At 33.9% G+C, this 15613-nt stretch overlaps 1 protein-coding gene across 4 annotated transcripts; it reads left to right on the forward strand.

Moving 5' to 3' along the window:
- Positions 1 to 1221: 1221 nt before the first annotated feature.
- LOC127091447 (coiled-coil domain-containing protein SCD2) lies at positions 1222 to 15004 on the forward strand. 4 transcript variants are annotated; one of them, XM_051030088.1, is made up of 16 exons: positions 1222 to 1833; positions 1941 to 1980; positions 2072 to 2113; positions 2182 to 2244; positions 7947 to 7996; positions 8081 to 8108; positions 11746 to 11835; positions 11910 to 12020; positions 12104 to 12164; positions 13275 to 13391; positions 13551 to 13672; positions 13861 to 13936; positions 14197 to 14238; positions 14332 to 14372; positions 14443 to 14569; positions 14675 to 15004. In XM_051030088.1, the coding sequence occupies exons 1-16, from the start codon at positions 1388 to 1390 to the stop codon at positions 14773 to 14775; spliced, it is 1557 nt and encodes a 518-aa protein (XP_050886045.1). In that variant the 5' UTR covers positions 1222 to 1387; the 3' UTR covers positions 14776 to 15004. The 4 variants fall into 4 exon arrangements, with proteins under 4 accessions (XP_050886045.1, XP_050886043.1, XP_050886046.1 ...); XM_051030086.1 differs by having other exon boundaries at positions 1224 to 1833; positions 1941 to 2001; XM_051030089.1 differs by having other exon boundaries at positions 1224 to 1833; positions 11761 to 11835.
- The last annotated feature ends 609 nt before the right edge of the window (positions 15005 to 15613 follow it).

The raw sequence follows: 15613 nt of genomic DNA on the forward strand, positions 1-15613 counted from the left end.
GGGTGTGTTGACATTTCTATTCCGGATGAGTTTCTTATAGCTCATTTTTTTGATCCTATTGAGGCAATAGTTGAAAGTATCATTCATGATCTCATTCATAACTACCACAATTTCAACTATCTTTAAAGTCATGCAATTTTGACTTCAATAATTGAAGTAGTCGATGATATCAATCAATACATAACAAACATTCTTTCATGTATTGAATATGTATTTAATTAGTTTTTTGCTATTACTATTTTATACCATCTACTTATTTAGTTTTTACAATTTGTTAATTGTTTCTATTACGAGAAGAAAATGAGTATTTTGGTAGTGATTCTATTGATAGATATGAATCTACCGACTTTGATGCATTTGTGCACGCTACTCTTGAATTTCTAAATGCTCCTAAAACACATAGATTGTCTAACCATTCAGTCAAATTGAAAGTTGGAGCTACTATTATGCTGTTGCGCAACTTGGATCAATATGAAGAGTTATTCAATGGTACAAGGCTCACAGTAACACAACTTGCTAATCATGTCATTGAAGCAAAAATAATTTATGAAAAAAATATTAGTAACATCATTTATATTCCAAGAATCACCATGTTCATTTAAATTGGTGAAATGACAATTCCCAATTATTATTTTTTTCTACGACAATTAACAAATCTTAATGACAATCTTTAGATAAAGTTGGTTTATATTTGCCAATAGATGTTTTTAGTCATCCCCAATTGTATGCGATAATTTTTAGGGTTAAAGAGAGTCTTAAAACTTTGATTCATGACAAAGATAAATTACATAAGATTACTTCATCTAATGGTGTATACAAAGAAAATTTTCACAATATTTAATAGGTAATTCTTTCTATAATTTTTCGTTAATGCATTGTTAATTATTAATTGTTGATTAATAAGATTATTTTCTCATTTTACAAGTCAAAAATCATTGTGTATTTTGAAGATTCAGATTTTATAGGTGAATTGTTGGAACTTGATAACAAATTGTTGCAACACATACTATATTTTGTAATATCCATTTCTTCTTATAATGGTTATTGACCATGCTTATCAATTATATTTTTGTTTAAATAGTTTACAATACCTTAGTTCAGTTATGGTTAATTATTAGTTTTCAGTGAAACAGCTCCTTTAATATTTAATTTTTAGAAGTATATTTATATAAATAATAAGTACAAAATATAAGAAATTGACTAATAGATATATAGAATGAAGATAATGGAATTGCGGAAAGATGATGGTTACGTATTAATGTGTGAAGCCAAATTTGAATCCATCTCTTGGTTAGTTACAGTGAAGCAGTAGCTAACCAACCAGTGGGTACTCATTACTGGTAATGTACTTTAATGACCGACTAAACAGAAATTTTGACCTAGGAAGATGGAGCGGCACTGGAGCACTGAATCCGGCAATGTGATGTCTTCGTCGTCTTCTCCATCACACTCACGTAATGGAGGACATGCTCGCTCATCTTCCCTCACCGGAATTTCAACCATTAAAAGAACTCAGAATGTTGCTGCTAAAGCCGCTGCTCAACGCCTCGCCCAAGTCATGGCTTCTCAGACTGCCGACGACGACGACGATGACGACGATCTAGGATTTCGCTACAGTGCTCCTCCTCCTCTCGCTCTCTCCAGGAAGTCCTCCTCCGCCACTCATAGTAGATCTCCATCTCATAAGGAAGCATCAGTAGTAGTAGCATCTAATAACATTACTCATAGATCTCCATCTCATAAGGAAGAATCAGTAGTAGTAGCATCTAATAACATTAATAGACCACCGCTGAACCAGCGGACTCCACCTCCTCTTCTGCCCAAAGATAAAAGGTAGTTAATTATTGCCTTTTTACTTGTTTCTATCTATGTTCAACCTCACACTCACATTTAGGGCAACTCTTTCTTTTTCTTATTTACTTTTCCTGCAAAATTTACAGATTTCCCTTTCAACCAAAAGATTTAGGAGACAACCGTCAGGCCTCTGGTCTTCGTGATGAGGTTCATTTCTTTCTTCTGCCAAATATTCTATTCATGCGTCACTACTATAAACAATTCCCTGGGTCTGCAGGTTGATGTGCTTAGGGAAGAGAAAGAAACTATTTTTGACAAGGTAATGCAATCTCCCTCGTTTCTGAATGAACTAAGTCATAAGTACTCAACTGTTTCTGAAATGCACAGCTTAGACTTGAGGAAGACAGATGCAAGGAAGCAGAGGCCAGAGTTAAGGAGCTTGAGAAACAGGTGCTTCCTTTCTTTCTTTTGCGTATCACCTTAATTACACTTATTACTTTGTTCATAGAATAGGCCACACAAATTTAAAGTTAAGGCTTGATACCGTTCTCTTTGTATATGTAGAGGTTACAATCTATACAAGCACGTAGATAACTATAGTTATATGAGAATCAATCCTATTTTATTTAATTCTGATTAGTATTCATTAGGAGCCTTTGTAAAATTGTAAATGATTAGGAGCTGTATTACTTGTTTCCCTTTATACCTAGGAACATGGATAACACCTCTATACCTAGGAACATTCAAGACTCTTTCCAACCTCCAGAATGGACCAAGCATTGGCTAAGAATCGAACTTGGGATATTACTATTCTACCAAAAAAGAAACAAGTTGGATGTAAGTGGACATTCGAGTCATCTTGTTTTTGGCTGCAGGTTTGGATTGATCACCACATCAATTAAACATACAAAACGCATTCTTGAATGGGGAACTAGGAGAGGAAGTATATATGCAAAACCAGATAGGATTGGAATCATCCGACACCATAAACAAGTGTGCATGCTCCAAAAATCATTATATGGCCTCGAACAATTTCTGAGAGCCTAGTTTCACAGCTAGCCCTAGTTATAAAAAAAGGGTTCACTTAATGATTAACAGACCACACTATATTTGTCAAACATTCACCGGAAGGCAAGATCTCACTGTTTATTGTGTATGTTGATAACATTAAGTGAACCCTACGGTGGTTCTTGGCAAGAAAATTTGAAGTTAAAGATTTAGGAAATCTCAAGTACTTTTTGGGAATGGAAGTAGCTCGAACAAGGGACGAAATCTACATGTCCTAAAGGAAGTATACCTTGGATCTACTACAAGATACTTTGCACCCAACTCAACAATAGTGGTAACTAAAGGAAGCAGATCCAAAGAAGAAAGCATTCTTATCGAGAAAGACAAGTATCAATGCTTAGTAGAAAAACTCATCTATTTGACACCCTCAGTCATATATAGGATTTGTAGTAAGTATATCTAGCCAACATATGTCTAATTCCACATAGGAAAATATGGCAGCAGTAAGGATGATGATCATGCAGTATCTTTAAGGAAAGGATCTTTACTTCAAGACAAATCCAGACAAAGGTTTCACAGGCTACTTGGGTCATGTGGAGAAGTAGTATGTGGTAGCAAGACATAGAAGTAGAACTCTCGTAATTTGGATTGTGTCTAACTCATCCCTACAAAACCGGCTTGTAAGGTGAGGATTGCTCCAATTTATAAACACAACACAAACCATATCTCTAAGCAATGTGGGATTAAATTCATCCCTTCAAAACTAACACAACAATGAAGGTGTTAGGGACTGCAATGAGGCAAGCCAAAATGGCACCAAACACCTACCATTGCTGTTCACTATGTGCCATCATGGCACCAAACACCTACCATATTTCCAAATTTAGAGGCACACTATTGGTTTTTGATCAAGAGGTGTATTGGTTTTTGACTTTAGGTAATGTTAAAGGCACAAGTTTAAAAAGGAAGAAATATTATCTTTGGAAATTATATATTATTTTTAATAAAAATTTAGAATTAATTTTTTAATTATTTTTTTTAATACATCTTTTATAAATAATTTTTTATCTTAGGCCCCTAAAGCCCAAATAAGCATTACCCTATTAGCCGTATTAATAATGAGGACAATATTTACTCCGGATCCTTAGGTATAAGAATTAGATACATGATCATAATTTCTTCTATTTATTTTCCGCATCTGTACTATTCAAATTATTCAAGTGAAAGAGAATTCACTTTCCTCAAGGTGACTATAACAAATAATTATAATTAACCAGAACAAATGATTTTTTTTTTTTGGTGTTATCTATTCTAGAAACAAACTACTAGTAAATGTAATTAAGGAGGCCAATTTACCAATTCACATTTAATCATTAGCCATGGGAATAGATTAGGACCGCTTATAGAGGCTATGACCTAGTCTACACCAGGCCCTGATTAGACCAATTTTTTTTATGTAAACAAAGCTAAAGTTTTTTTATAAGTTTATTTAATTAAAAAGGCAGACGTCAGACAAAGAGTATGTCTTTTTAGCCTAATAGACCAACATTTTTAATTAAATATAAACAATTTTTCTATTGCTGTTATTATCATATTAACTCAATTTTTTAAAAGATTATGTTAAATCTCAAAAATAGGAACTTAATACAATTGACCCTTTAATTTGTTAATGTATTTAAAAATAAGTAATATTATTTTTTTAAAGACTATAATATAAAACTTACTTTAAATAATTTAGCGGGTCGTACCATACCTATAAAAAAGAAAGACTCGGAAATAAGTCGGCAGATAGTAGATTAAGCTTATACTTTGAATTTATTGAATATGCCATGTATTTCCACCCCTATTTATTGGTTGGTGCAATAACAGTCTGTAACTCAATTTCTTGCTGCATTGCTTGTGATTTTGCATTCGAGAGTCTAAATTACTTTTGAGCCTTCTAATTTCATTTTACCTGGATAGACTGGATTGTATCTAGGCTCTGTTCAGCTATTCTAATATACAATGCTATTCTTCTAGAATGTGGCATCTGGCTCAATGTCACTGCTTCTGCCATTGGAATAGGAGTTTGGGTCTTGCTCCATTGTTCCTTAACTAACCAGGAAAAATGAAGAATAATGAAGGGTTGAAGATATTAAATTTGATTACAATATTTTTTTAATAGTGTCAGAGTGATTATAGGTAATTACAATCCATAATAGATAATTATAATTCATTATGATTAATCTTCTATTCTAGGAAGGTAAATTATTTACAATAAAGGTAAACATTAATTTCTGATTAACATCCTCCCTCAAAATAGGATTTGCAACAATTTGAATGATGGTTATGTTGTCGGCATAAAGTGAAGTTGACTCTGTTTGGGAAAATCCAAGTTCAGTCAAAAGATCTCGAAGTCAAAGTATTTCTAAACAAGCAGCAGACATGGCACGATACTCAGACTTAGTAGAAGATTTAGAAACTCTTGCCCGTTTCTTACTTTTTTAAGAGATCAATGAAGAACAAACAAACATGCACCAACCAGTGACAGATCGACGGATATCAGGACACCCTGTCCAATCAGCATCACTTTAAGCATTCAATTTGAAGAGAAATTCCAACAGGAAAGAATAATTCGAGCTGAGAGGTTCCCTTCAAGTAGCGAATTATACGACGAACCACAGTCATGTGAAGATGGCGAAGAGAATGCATGAATTGACTTACTTACTAAACAACAAAAGATAAGTCAGGGCGAGTAATAGTCAAGTAATTAAGGCTACCCACGAGTTGTCGATACAATAAGGGATCAGGCAAAAGATCACCATCATCACGATGGTATTTAACATTAACCTCAAGAGGGGTATCTACCGGATTAGCCGATTGGAGACCAGCCATAGAAATCAAATATGTAACATCCTTGTGTTGATGGAGAAAGATGCCCTTGGATGTAGAATGAACCTCAAGACCAATAAAATAATGTAGGTTACCAAGATCTTTCATATGAAATGAAGCTTGTAACTGCTGCTTAAGTCTGAATGGAAGAATGATCAGAATCATACTGACTCAAAGTAAAAGAGAATCCAAGTATAGTGGAGCGAAATTTCCCATACCGTGCTCTGGCTGCTTGTTTCAAACCATATAAGGAACATTTAAGTTTGCAAACACCCTTGGATGAAGAGAACAGGCCTTGTGGAGGTGTCATATAAGTATATCTTCAGTCAGGTCACCATGAAGAAAAACATTCTTCACATCCATTTGATGGAGAGACCATCCATTAGAAGCAACTATAGATATTACAGTGCGAACAATTGTCATTTTGACAACCGATGCAAATGTCTTATCGTAATCGATTCCGTATTCCTGCTTGTTTCCTAAGGCAACCAAACGAGCCTTGTAACGGTTGAGAGACCCATCAGAATTCAATTTCACAGAATACACCCATTTGCAGCAAATGGGTTTGACATTAGGAGGACAAGAGACAATATCCCATGTTTAATTTTCTTGAAGAGCCTGAAGTTCCATATTGATTGCTTTTATCCAACGAGTCAGAGAAGTATGTGAAGAATCATACCTGTCTGGTGAGTATCAATCCGGTGCTCGAGATATTCGACCAGTACGTCGTGGTTCAACCGGTTCAACCGGTACACAGGATCAGGTGGCAGTTTAGCGTCGGTAAGGGGTGTGGGAACTTGTTGTTTGTGTTTTATGACATATACATGACCTGGTTTATAACGTTCTATAGATTGAAGCATAATAGAAAACCTAGGAAGAGTAACAATATCATTCATGGCAGAAGAAACACAGGGAAACATAAATTGATTGTCAAAAAATGTTACATTCCTAGAAATACAAAAACTGATTCCCAAATTCTGGACGAAGTTTCATGAGAAATTGATGTTGCCACTAGTTTTGTAAATCTCTTGAACAACCGCGAGAGAGGTTTTGGGAACATTAGCATGTATAATAGCAGAATGTTCTATCCAAGATTTAAAAAACTAGAATAGTATTCTTGAATAGAAAAACCACCTTGTTTGTAGTTGCCTATGTCTAGCTCCAACTGAAAACGTTTCTTAAGCAGAGTGCAAATTATTGATCATCTGTTATTGAAAATCCAAGTGATGATTTGAGCATCTTTAGTTTTTCCACGCATCTAAAGCCGTTTTCTCCATCGGTGCCTTAGAAACATCATCTAGATGACTCCATAATCCTTTTCCTTTAACATACATCTTGAATTGAAATTCCCATGCAGAATAATTCTTATCCGTCAAATGGACACAAAAGTTATTTTTTCCATTTTCCATAGCCATGTTATATAGTAACACTTTTACTCTAAATACTAGAATAAAACGGGAACAATTTAATAAATATTAAATTAAAAACCAAACCACGAACAACAGTGCAGTGAAACAACCATGAACAACAATGCAGTGAAACAACCACAAACAGTAGTGAAACTAGAAACTATGAACAATGAATCCACGAACAGTTAAACACAGAACGATCACCAAGATCAGCAATCACAAAACAGAGTCGCCGAGAATCACAAAACAGTGTCCCTGAGAATAGCGTAATTGATTCGCCGAGCCAAGAATACCGAAACAGAGTTGTAGATCACAATCTGCTGGTGAGGACCGAGCAATCAACAATCACCAAAACAAATTCAATCGCAAGCAAACAAACAGGAATCAATTGTGATAAACACCTAATATAGATCACAGCAGCAGCGATGATGAAATGAGACGACAATTGAAAGCTTTCGATTGATAAACAAACAATTACGAGACAAATGCGAACGAGGAACACGATTTCAAGCTGTTCAGCCAAGATAAAAAATATTCACAGATTTTGATCGAACTCTGCTGATATCATGTCAGGAAATTTGCTTGATGCCTTTTCTATTGTTTTTCATTACTATATACAATGTCAGTAATTACATGTAATTACAATCCATAATAGATAATTACAATTCATTATGACTAATCTTCTATTCTATAAAAATAAATTATTCACAATAAAGGCAACCATTAATTCCTGATTAACATTTATATCTTTTAACAATAATATTAATATTAATATTTTATATGTTGAATTAGCTTGAGTTAGACACTTGTATTTTAGATATATGTTTTGCACTGGTGAACTTTTGTTGCATATGCTGTTTTTAGGTCGCTTCCCTTGGAGAAGGAGTATCTTTGGAAGCTAAACTCTTGAGCAGGTGACTAAATTAAAGTTAAACATGTTGCAAATGGTTGTTCCTTCCCTTGGCAGTATTTATGAACTCAATCTTATTACATTACAGAAAGGAAGCAGCATTACGTCAAAGAGAGGTACCATGGAAATTATCTTTTCCCTTTCTGTCTATATTTATTACCCCGGCTTCCTACCATAGTTACTTCGCAGTTACTGCGCACACACATAACATTGAATGATAAAAAAATCATTGCCTACTATTATTGCATAACTTATGCCCCCAACACTAGTTAAGAGAGAAGCCAAGATCATTCTTTAATAAATTGGAGAAACCAACAGGTTTTTCTCAAGTTCATTTTTGTTTCTCATTTCCTCTTGGTAAGTCTCCGTTTTTTTTTTGATTTTAATGCTTTGAATAAATCCTATAATTAATATTGGATACTAGATTCTAGAGTCACTGACCACATGACACTTTTTACCCATATACTTTTTTCACTTATTCACTTTATTATCCTAGCAACATAGAAACATTCATAATATCCTTATAACTGTAGCCGGTCAAAGAGATGTTTTGATGAGAATAATATTGGAGAAAATAACTGTATTATATTATAAATAAGGGGCTCTTTATAGTAGAAAATACAACCAGTGAACTCCTTAATTTCAAGAGAAATGTAAGAAAAATAAAATAAACATAAGGTTAAAATAATAAGAAAAGGAAATAATATATCATATTTCAACATGTTCAAATAAGCCCGTTTATAATCCTATGAAATATTTTTTATATTCCCAAATTGTCTATGTCTAATTTTCATATAAAAATTCACAAAAGACCTATTATGCAACATTATTTTTATAACAATGCTTGTGTTTTCTAGGACAAGAATCTAGGGACGACGATTGAAAATGGTAGATAATGCAATAATCTTTATTTTTTTTTGGATAACCAGAGTATTCCTCCATATCTACTCAACAACAACTCATTTTTTCTGAACTAGTTAAGACCAACCAAGAGAAGTTCCTTCTGCACTGCTGTTGCCTTGGCCATCCTTCATTTAGAGTCATAAAACAACTATTTTCTTCATTTTTTAAAACTTTAGATGTTGCGAGTCTTCGTTGTGAGGTGTAATTGTGTATTTTTTCCGTTAATAATGAAGTGAGTACTTTTTTTTATTTTTTTATTTTTTTATTTAATTCATATTGATGTGTGAGGTCCATCGAATGTCCCAAGTATATCAGGTGTCTGATGATTTGTAACTTTTATTGATCATTGTACTCAGGTCTCGGATCTACTTGTTAGAACAAAAATCCAAAGTTAATTATGTGTTTTTCCACCTCTTCCCCATGGTAGTTTGATGCGAGTATTAAAGAATTAGGTCCGATTATGTCAAAGATTACTTTAATTACCATTTTAATTCTTTCTGTCAAAATGAAAGTACTATCATTTATGAGTCTTTCCATGTGAAAACACCATAACAAAATTGAATTTCTTAGAGAAAAAACAGACACGTGTATGATATTCTAAAATATGGTTCTTTAGAAATATTGGGGCTAGGTGATTTTAACTGCATCGTATCTTATAAATCATTTACCTTTTAATGTCCTTGACTCCAAAACTCCTTTGAAAATCTTACCTTTGGAAAAACTGAAATACTTTTTGAGAGTAACCACTTACTAGGCACTTGTTAGGCAACCACTTAATCAATGAATTTGTGAGTAAGACAGTAGAAAAATTGAAATACTTTTTGGAAATTGAAGTTGCCCACTCTAAGAAAGGAATCTTCATATCTCAATAGAAATACATTGTTGATCTTCTGCAAGAGGCTGAGAAGATAACATGAAAGTTTGCAAATACACCAATAGATCCAAGTGTACACTTGGAAAACGCAATAGAAAATATTGCGGTTGATAAGATCCTGTATAGGTTTGTCGAAAAACTTCTATACCTATCACATACTAATCTTGGTGTTGCTTTTACTTCAAACTTAATCAACCAATTCATGCACCAATCAAAAGAGAATCATTTGCAAGCTGTGTTCCGAATTGTGCCATATTTGAAAGGAATTCTAGGTAGAAGAATTTTGTTTGATATTGCATATATTGATGTTGGCCATGCAGTGCCAATGTGGTTAGGAAATCAACTGGATGATATTGCATTTTCCTAGATTGGAATCTTGTGACTTAAAAGATTAAAGAATAAAGTGTGGTATCCAGATCGAGTACTGAATATACAAACTACTATGACTAAAAATGACTTTAGAAGACTAGAAGTTAAAGAGTAATGAATTAATGAGACTATTGTGATCAAAGTCTGCCGTTAGCAAAACCCATAATCCAATGCAGAATGATAGAACAATACATATTAAAGTTGTTTGACACTTAATCAAAGAAAAATTAAATATTGATCTTTTTTGTACTTCATATGTCTCTTCTGAGGGAAACCTTCTAGATCTTCTAACTAAGGGGATGGACGAGAATTTTGAAAAAATTGTTTTCTAAATGGGAAGGATAAATATTCATTTGTCAGCTTCAGAAAGTGCTGTAAATAATTTATTTTTACTATCGTTAGTAGTAATTTGTATTCAGACCTTTAGCCCATTGGTCAAACTCATTAGGTTAGAAAGGTCTATATAAAAAGATTAGTGTGCTTTGTTCATGATATAAACTCAATACAGTATTTGGTTTTCACACATATTTGTATATGCTGCATCCTATATCACCGATGATTGTGCACGGTGGATCTGGTGGTTTGGACAACAGCGACACCATTAGTGGAAATTATTGCTCCTAGGCTTGTTGCTTGGAACAGGGATGGTAAAACAGGTTGGTCCTGTTGGGCCGGCCTGTTTAACCTACTATTTTTGCCATGCTGAGTTGCGATAACATCGGTTGTTGGACTAACCGTTCCCATTGTTTTGACGACAGTGGTTGTTGGGCTAACCTTTCTGACGACAGCCACTCAGTCGGGCCATCCTTGAATCTCAATTCACTCATTTTCTCTGTTGCAATCTTTCGTAATTGTGGTGGCAATGGTGACGACAGTCGGATAGCCGTACATGCATGGTATCTCCACTTCTAAGCAATGTTTCTTAACAAACTCACATCTTATTGCCCCTTTCACTCTATCCAATACCATACCTTCTCTTTTTCTTCAACATGTTCCTTCATCTTGACCATTCCCTTTTGTTATACTTAAATCTCTTCTTGAATTGGAGCACAGCCTTTATTTTCTTATTTTTCAATTTCTGAATCTAGAAGTCGACCCCAAACTTCTAGTTGAAATTGCCTTTGCACTGCTTTCTCAAAGGTCCACCATGTTGCATGATGATTTTTCTGTCTCCAACAAGTGCTTCCCTCTCAAAGCGAACCAACCAGCCAATAAAACTCGTACTTTTTTAGGTATTTTGTTGGCCTCGAAATACTCATACACTTGGATCTTCCACAAATAAGTCTTGAGGCCTACTACAAACTATTAGAGTATCTTAAGCTAAGGCCTACTACATCTATTAGCTTGAGTGTAATGTCAAACCTGATATAGCAGGTCACATGGTTACAAGTACAAGTAAGAAAGGTGTATCAATTGTAACTAACTTTCCACAATTAATGAAAGTCAGTTTTAATAGAAATATGAACAACCTAACCAAATCTTCTCTCAAATCTAACACTAACATTATGGTGTGGTTAAAATATGCTATCCAGTGAATGGAGATGGAACTATTTTTCAACGAAATAGATGGATGTGCTACTATTTCTTATTGTCTCTTATTATGACAGTTTTATATTTCCCAGGCCGCACTGAAAAATTCCAGAGAATCAAAGGATGGAGTTGATAAGGAAATCACATTTCTACAGACTGAAGTTGAGGTGATTACGTCAATTTTTAAAAATATTCTCAATACAAGCTACCATTTATGTTTTAACCATCTCCTCTCAAATAGCATGCAAAAGTAGAGACTGAAGCCACAGTGAAACAGCTAAATGGAGCTGAATCCGAAGTGAAAGCTCTCCGATCAATGACACAAAGAATGGTATTAACTCAGAAAGAAATGGTAGGTACTTCAGCAGTTAATTGAATCCAATGGTATTTTAAGTTGTTTGTACTTCTCATTATTATAAGCTATCTTCTTCTCAGGAGGAAGTTGTTCTTAAGAGGTGTTGGCTAGCTCGTTATTGGGGTTTAGCCACAAAATATGGTAAGCAACTGTCTCATTTAGTCGCATTCTTCTTCTTCTTTAATGGCATCTCTTCCTGATATTACATACAAGTCATTTTTATATCAATTGGTTTCATATTGTTGAGATATTGCCTTGATTTAGTTTCCTTTATTTCCATTATGTAGATATTCTGTTTCCATTTTTTATGATATTGGCTCTTATTCTTATACCTATAATTCGGGGATCTTGATTGTAAACTTTTGATTATAAATACATGAGGTGGATGCTTTAGTCTCTCAAGCAATTCAGTCATTTCATTCAAGACATGTTTTAATATCTTTTAATAGAACCTTAGAATTATTGTTGTGCCTAACTCCATCCCTTCAAAATCGGCTTGTAAGGTAAAAATTACCCTTACTTATAAACAAATATTTAGGCCATATCTCATATGATGTGGAACTTGTAACAAACTGAAATGGTCAAAAAGAGGTGGGGCATCATGTCGTCCATCAATACTACCACAGGCACTTGACAAAATACTTCTTTGTGCCACATCAGCATATAAGGAAACGTTAATTGCCATTAAGCTCATGCAAAGATGCCGCAGCACCTTGCAGCATTACTAGCTGCACACTATCATAGAGATACAATTCCAAAGCATGGCACTTTACTGTGCCAAACACAGATATTTACATATAGACTTAATTAAAACTAATTCAAATAAAATGCTTCTTTCCACCCTTAATATCAACTTAGACTTAGTAAATTCAAGCTTTAAAAGATTAGACAATTCTTATTTCTAAGAGTTACCATCACTAACATTGTAAAACTAACGAGTGTGAATACATACTCGGCGTGGTTGCATATTGGGATTTAGCTGTAAATAAACTAAGCTACAGAAGGTGGTTATTTATCTTCCTTTTTATTCTTGTGGTGGTTGGGCTAAAGGTATCTGTTGGCAACATTGAGCTACATTATCAAAGCTTTTAAGTATCTGTTTGTCTTAAAATCAAATGTATTATTGCATGCATATAAATTATATTTTGGTTGTATATCTAGTTTGAATTTGGCGGAGTTGCACAAGTGAATAAATTCTAAGTTCACTTCCTGCTATCTTTTAATTTGTGTAATACTTGGCATGGTTTACAGGTATCTGTGCAGATGTTGCAGTTTCGAAGTATGAACTTTGGTCATCCTTAGCCCCTCTTCCATTTGAGATTGTTGTTTCTGCAGGACAAAAGGCCAAGGAGGAATCCTGGGAAAAAGGCATGAAATAAAGATTTGGACTCTACAGTTCATAGTAGTTTGCCTGCACAGTAGAATATATCTCCGCCGTGTTATACTTTTCTTATGGAGATGATTTTCATTATTCTATTATACAGGCCTGTGAGTTTTCAGTAGATAATTGTTATGATTTTTAAGCAGGTGATGATGCAACAGAGAAGAGGAGCAATCTTGTTCCAGACTTGAATGATCTTACTGGAGAAGGAAATATTGAAAGTATGCTTTCGGTTGAAATGGGACTCAAGGAGCTTGCTTCTTTAAAGGTGTTGTTCAAAGGCATTGGTGATTTGTTTTTGTTCATGTTCATTTATAGCAAAAAATTCAGCCTTAAGTTTTGTCTGATCTTGTTTAGATTTCGTTGTATTTGCTATATACTTTTTCAGTATAGCAGAGTTGCCATACATAGGCAAAGCTAATCTGTAAATATTATGTTTTTTATTTGTTTTCTTAGGTTGAGGATGCTATTGTGCAAGCATTAGCTCAACAGCGGCGTCCAAGTTCAAATTCTTCTCGACAACTAGTATTAGGTATGCATTTATTCTTTTTATCTTTGTTGTTCAAGCATATATTAAACACAAATCATGCATATCATATAATACTAGATACTTGACTCTTTATTCTGTTGAGGATTTATAAGAGGGCCATTTATCGAGAAAGAGATGAGCCACATATCCTAAGATTTATATTTTGGTTTCTATGTGCTTTTTATATAAGCATTTTGTTCTACATGCCTTAAAACATGTGAGACTAAAATATATTTTATATGTACACTTTTGGATGTTACCAGATATTAAATCACCAGGGGATCCTAAGTTTATGGAAGCATTTGGTATGTTCTTCTCCCTCTATTAGTTGGCCAAGTATCTGAGCAGTGTTCCTTTGTCCAAATAATAATTTAACAATATCATTGTGTGTTTTGTAGAGCTGAGTCCAGAGGAATCTGAGGATGTTCTTTTCAAGGAGGTAGTTCGTTCTCTTTGAATGCCTGTATCTATCGTAGTTCACTTTTCTAAGTGGATTTACTCTCTGTCAGGCCTGGCTGACTTATTTTTGGAGAAGAGCCAAGGCTCATGGTATAGAGGAGGACGTCGCCAAAGAACGGCTTCTGTTTTGGATTGGTCGAAGTAGGCATTCACCTACTTCGCATGACGCTGTTGATGGTACTGTTTTTGTTTTAAACAATTACTAGCCAAATAAGAAGAATAAAAACATTGCAATGTGTTATGGAGAGTCTTGTTAGCTGATAAGATATTTTGAAATTTCAGTGGAGCAAGGGCTTTGGGAGTTGCGGAAATTGGGGATTGAACATAGACTTTGGGAAGGATCGAGAAAAGAAGTTGATGATGAGGAGTTGAATTTGAAGTAAATTGATTTTAGAAAGTGTTGATGATAACGGAAAAGTTGTTTCTAAGATATTTCAACAATGTGTGGGAGTTTCCTTCCACCTTGCCACTGGGTATGAGAATGAGAAAATATAAACTCAAATTACTTGTTTAGTTTACTTTTGAGTATACATCAAAAACCCAAATGATTACAACATCCAAATTTACTTTCTGAAACATCTAATCCAATGTGATTTGAGGGATTTAAAACAAGTCACATGATAAGCTTGCATATATTTGGAGAAACAAACAATCTATTAGATAGTTAGAATGTTTTACGAGCATTATTGCATTGAAAGCAATTGTTTCAGATAAAGCAAATCAATTGTTTTTACTATATACACATTCAACACTATAATCAAAACAATATACAACTCTATCAAGTATCAAGAACCACAAACACAAAGGTCCTTATCTATTATATAGATAAGATCTTCTTCCAGTGATGATTTGGTTCCAAACTTGTGCAAATCTTGCAGCCTCTTTACCTTTGTTAGATGGGATATGTATCAAATTTTCCTGATATTATTCATACAGGACCACAAGCTCTTAAACAGAATACGATATAATTACAGAAACAAATTCCTAATAAATAATTATCATTCCACATAGTCAAGGAAAATAATTTATTTTCTTGTTTAATTGTTTCCATTTATTCTTATTTATTTTCTTTTATTCTTTATTAAAGACATAATTAAGTGTATTGATTGTATTTTTACTATATAAATTAGTTTTTGATCGAGTAATAAAACATAACAACATTGTACCTATTATCTTCAATATGGTATTAAGAGCAATAGGTTTGTTTATGCTAAAGCTTTC

Source organism: Lathyrus oleraceus, chromosome 6, assembly GCF_024323335.1.
Source record: "Lathyrus oleraceus cultivar Zhongwan6 chromosome 6, CAAS_Psat_ZW6_1.0, whole genome shotgun sequence".
Taxonomy (NCBI): Eukaryota; Viridiplantae; Streptophyta; class Magnoliopsida; order Fabales; family Fabaceae; genus Lathyrus; species Lathyrus oleraceus.

Coding starts and splice junctions, on each gene's coding strand:
- LOC127091447 (XM_051030086.1), top strand. CDS start 1,388: ATGGAGCGGCACTGGAGCACTGAATCCGGCAATGTGATGTCTTCGTCG. Junction 1,834..1,940: donor CTTCTGCCCAAAGATAAAAG/GTAGTTAATTAT, acceptor CAAAATTTACAG/ATTTCCCTTTCAACCAAAAG. Junction 13,673..13,860: donor AGGAGCTTGCTTCTTTAAAG/GTGTTGTTCAAA, acceptor TTGTTTTCTTAG/GTTGAGGATGCTATTGTGCA.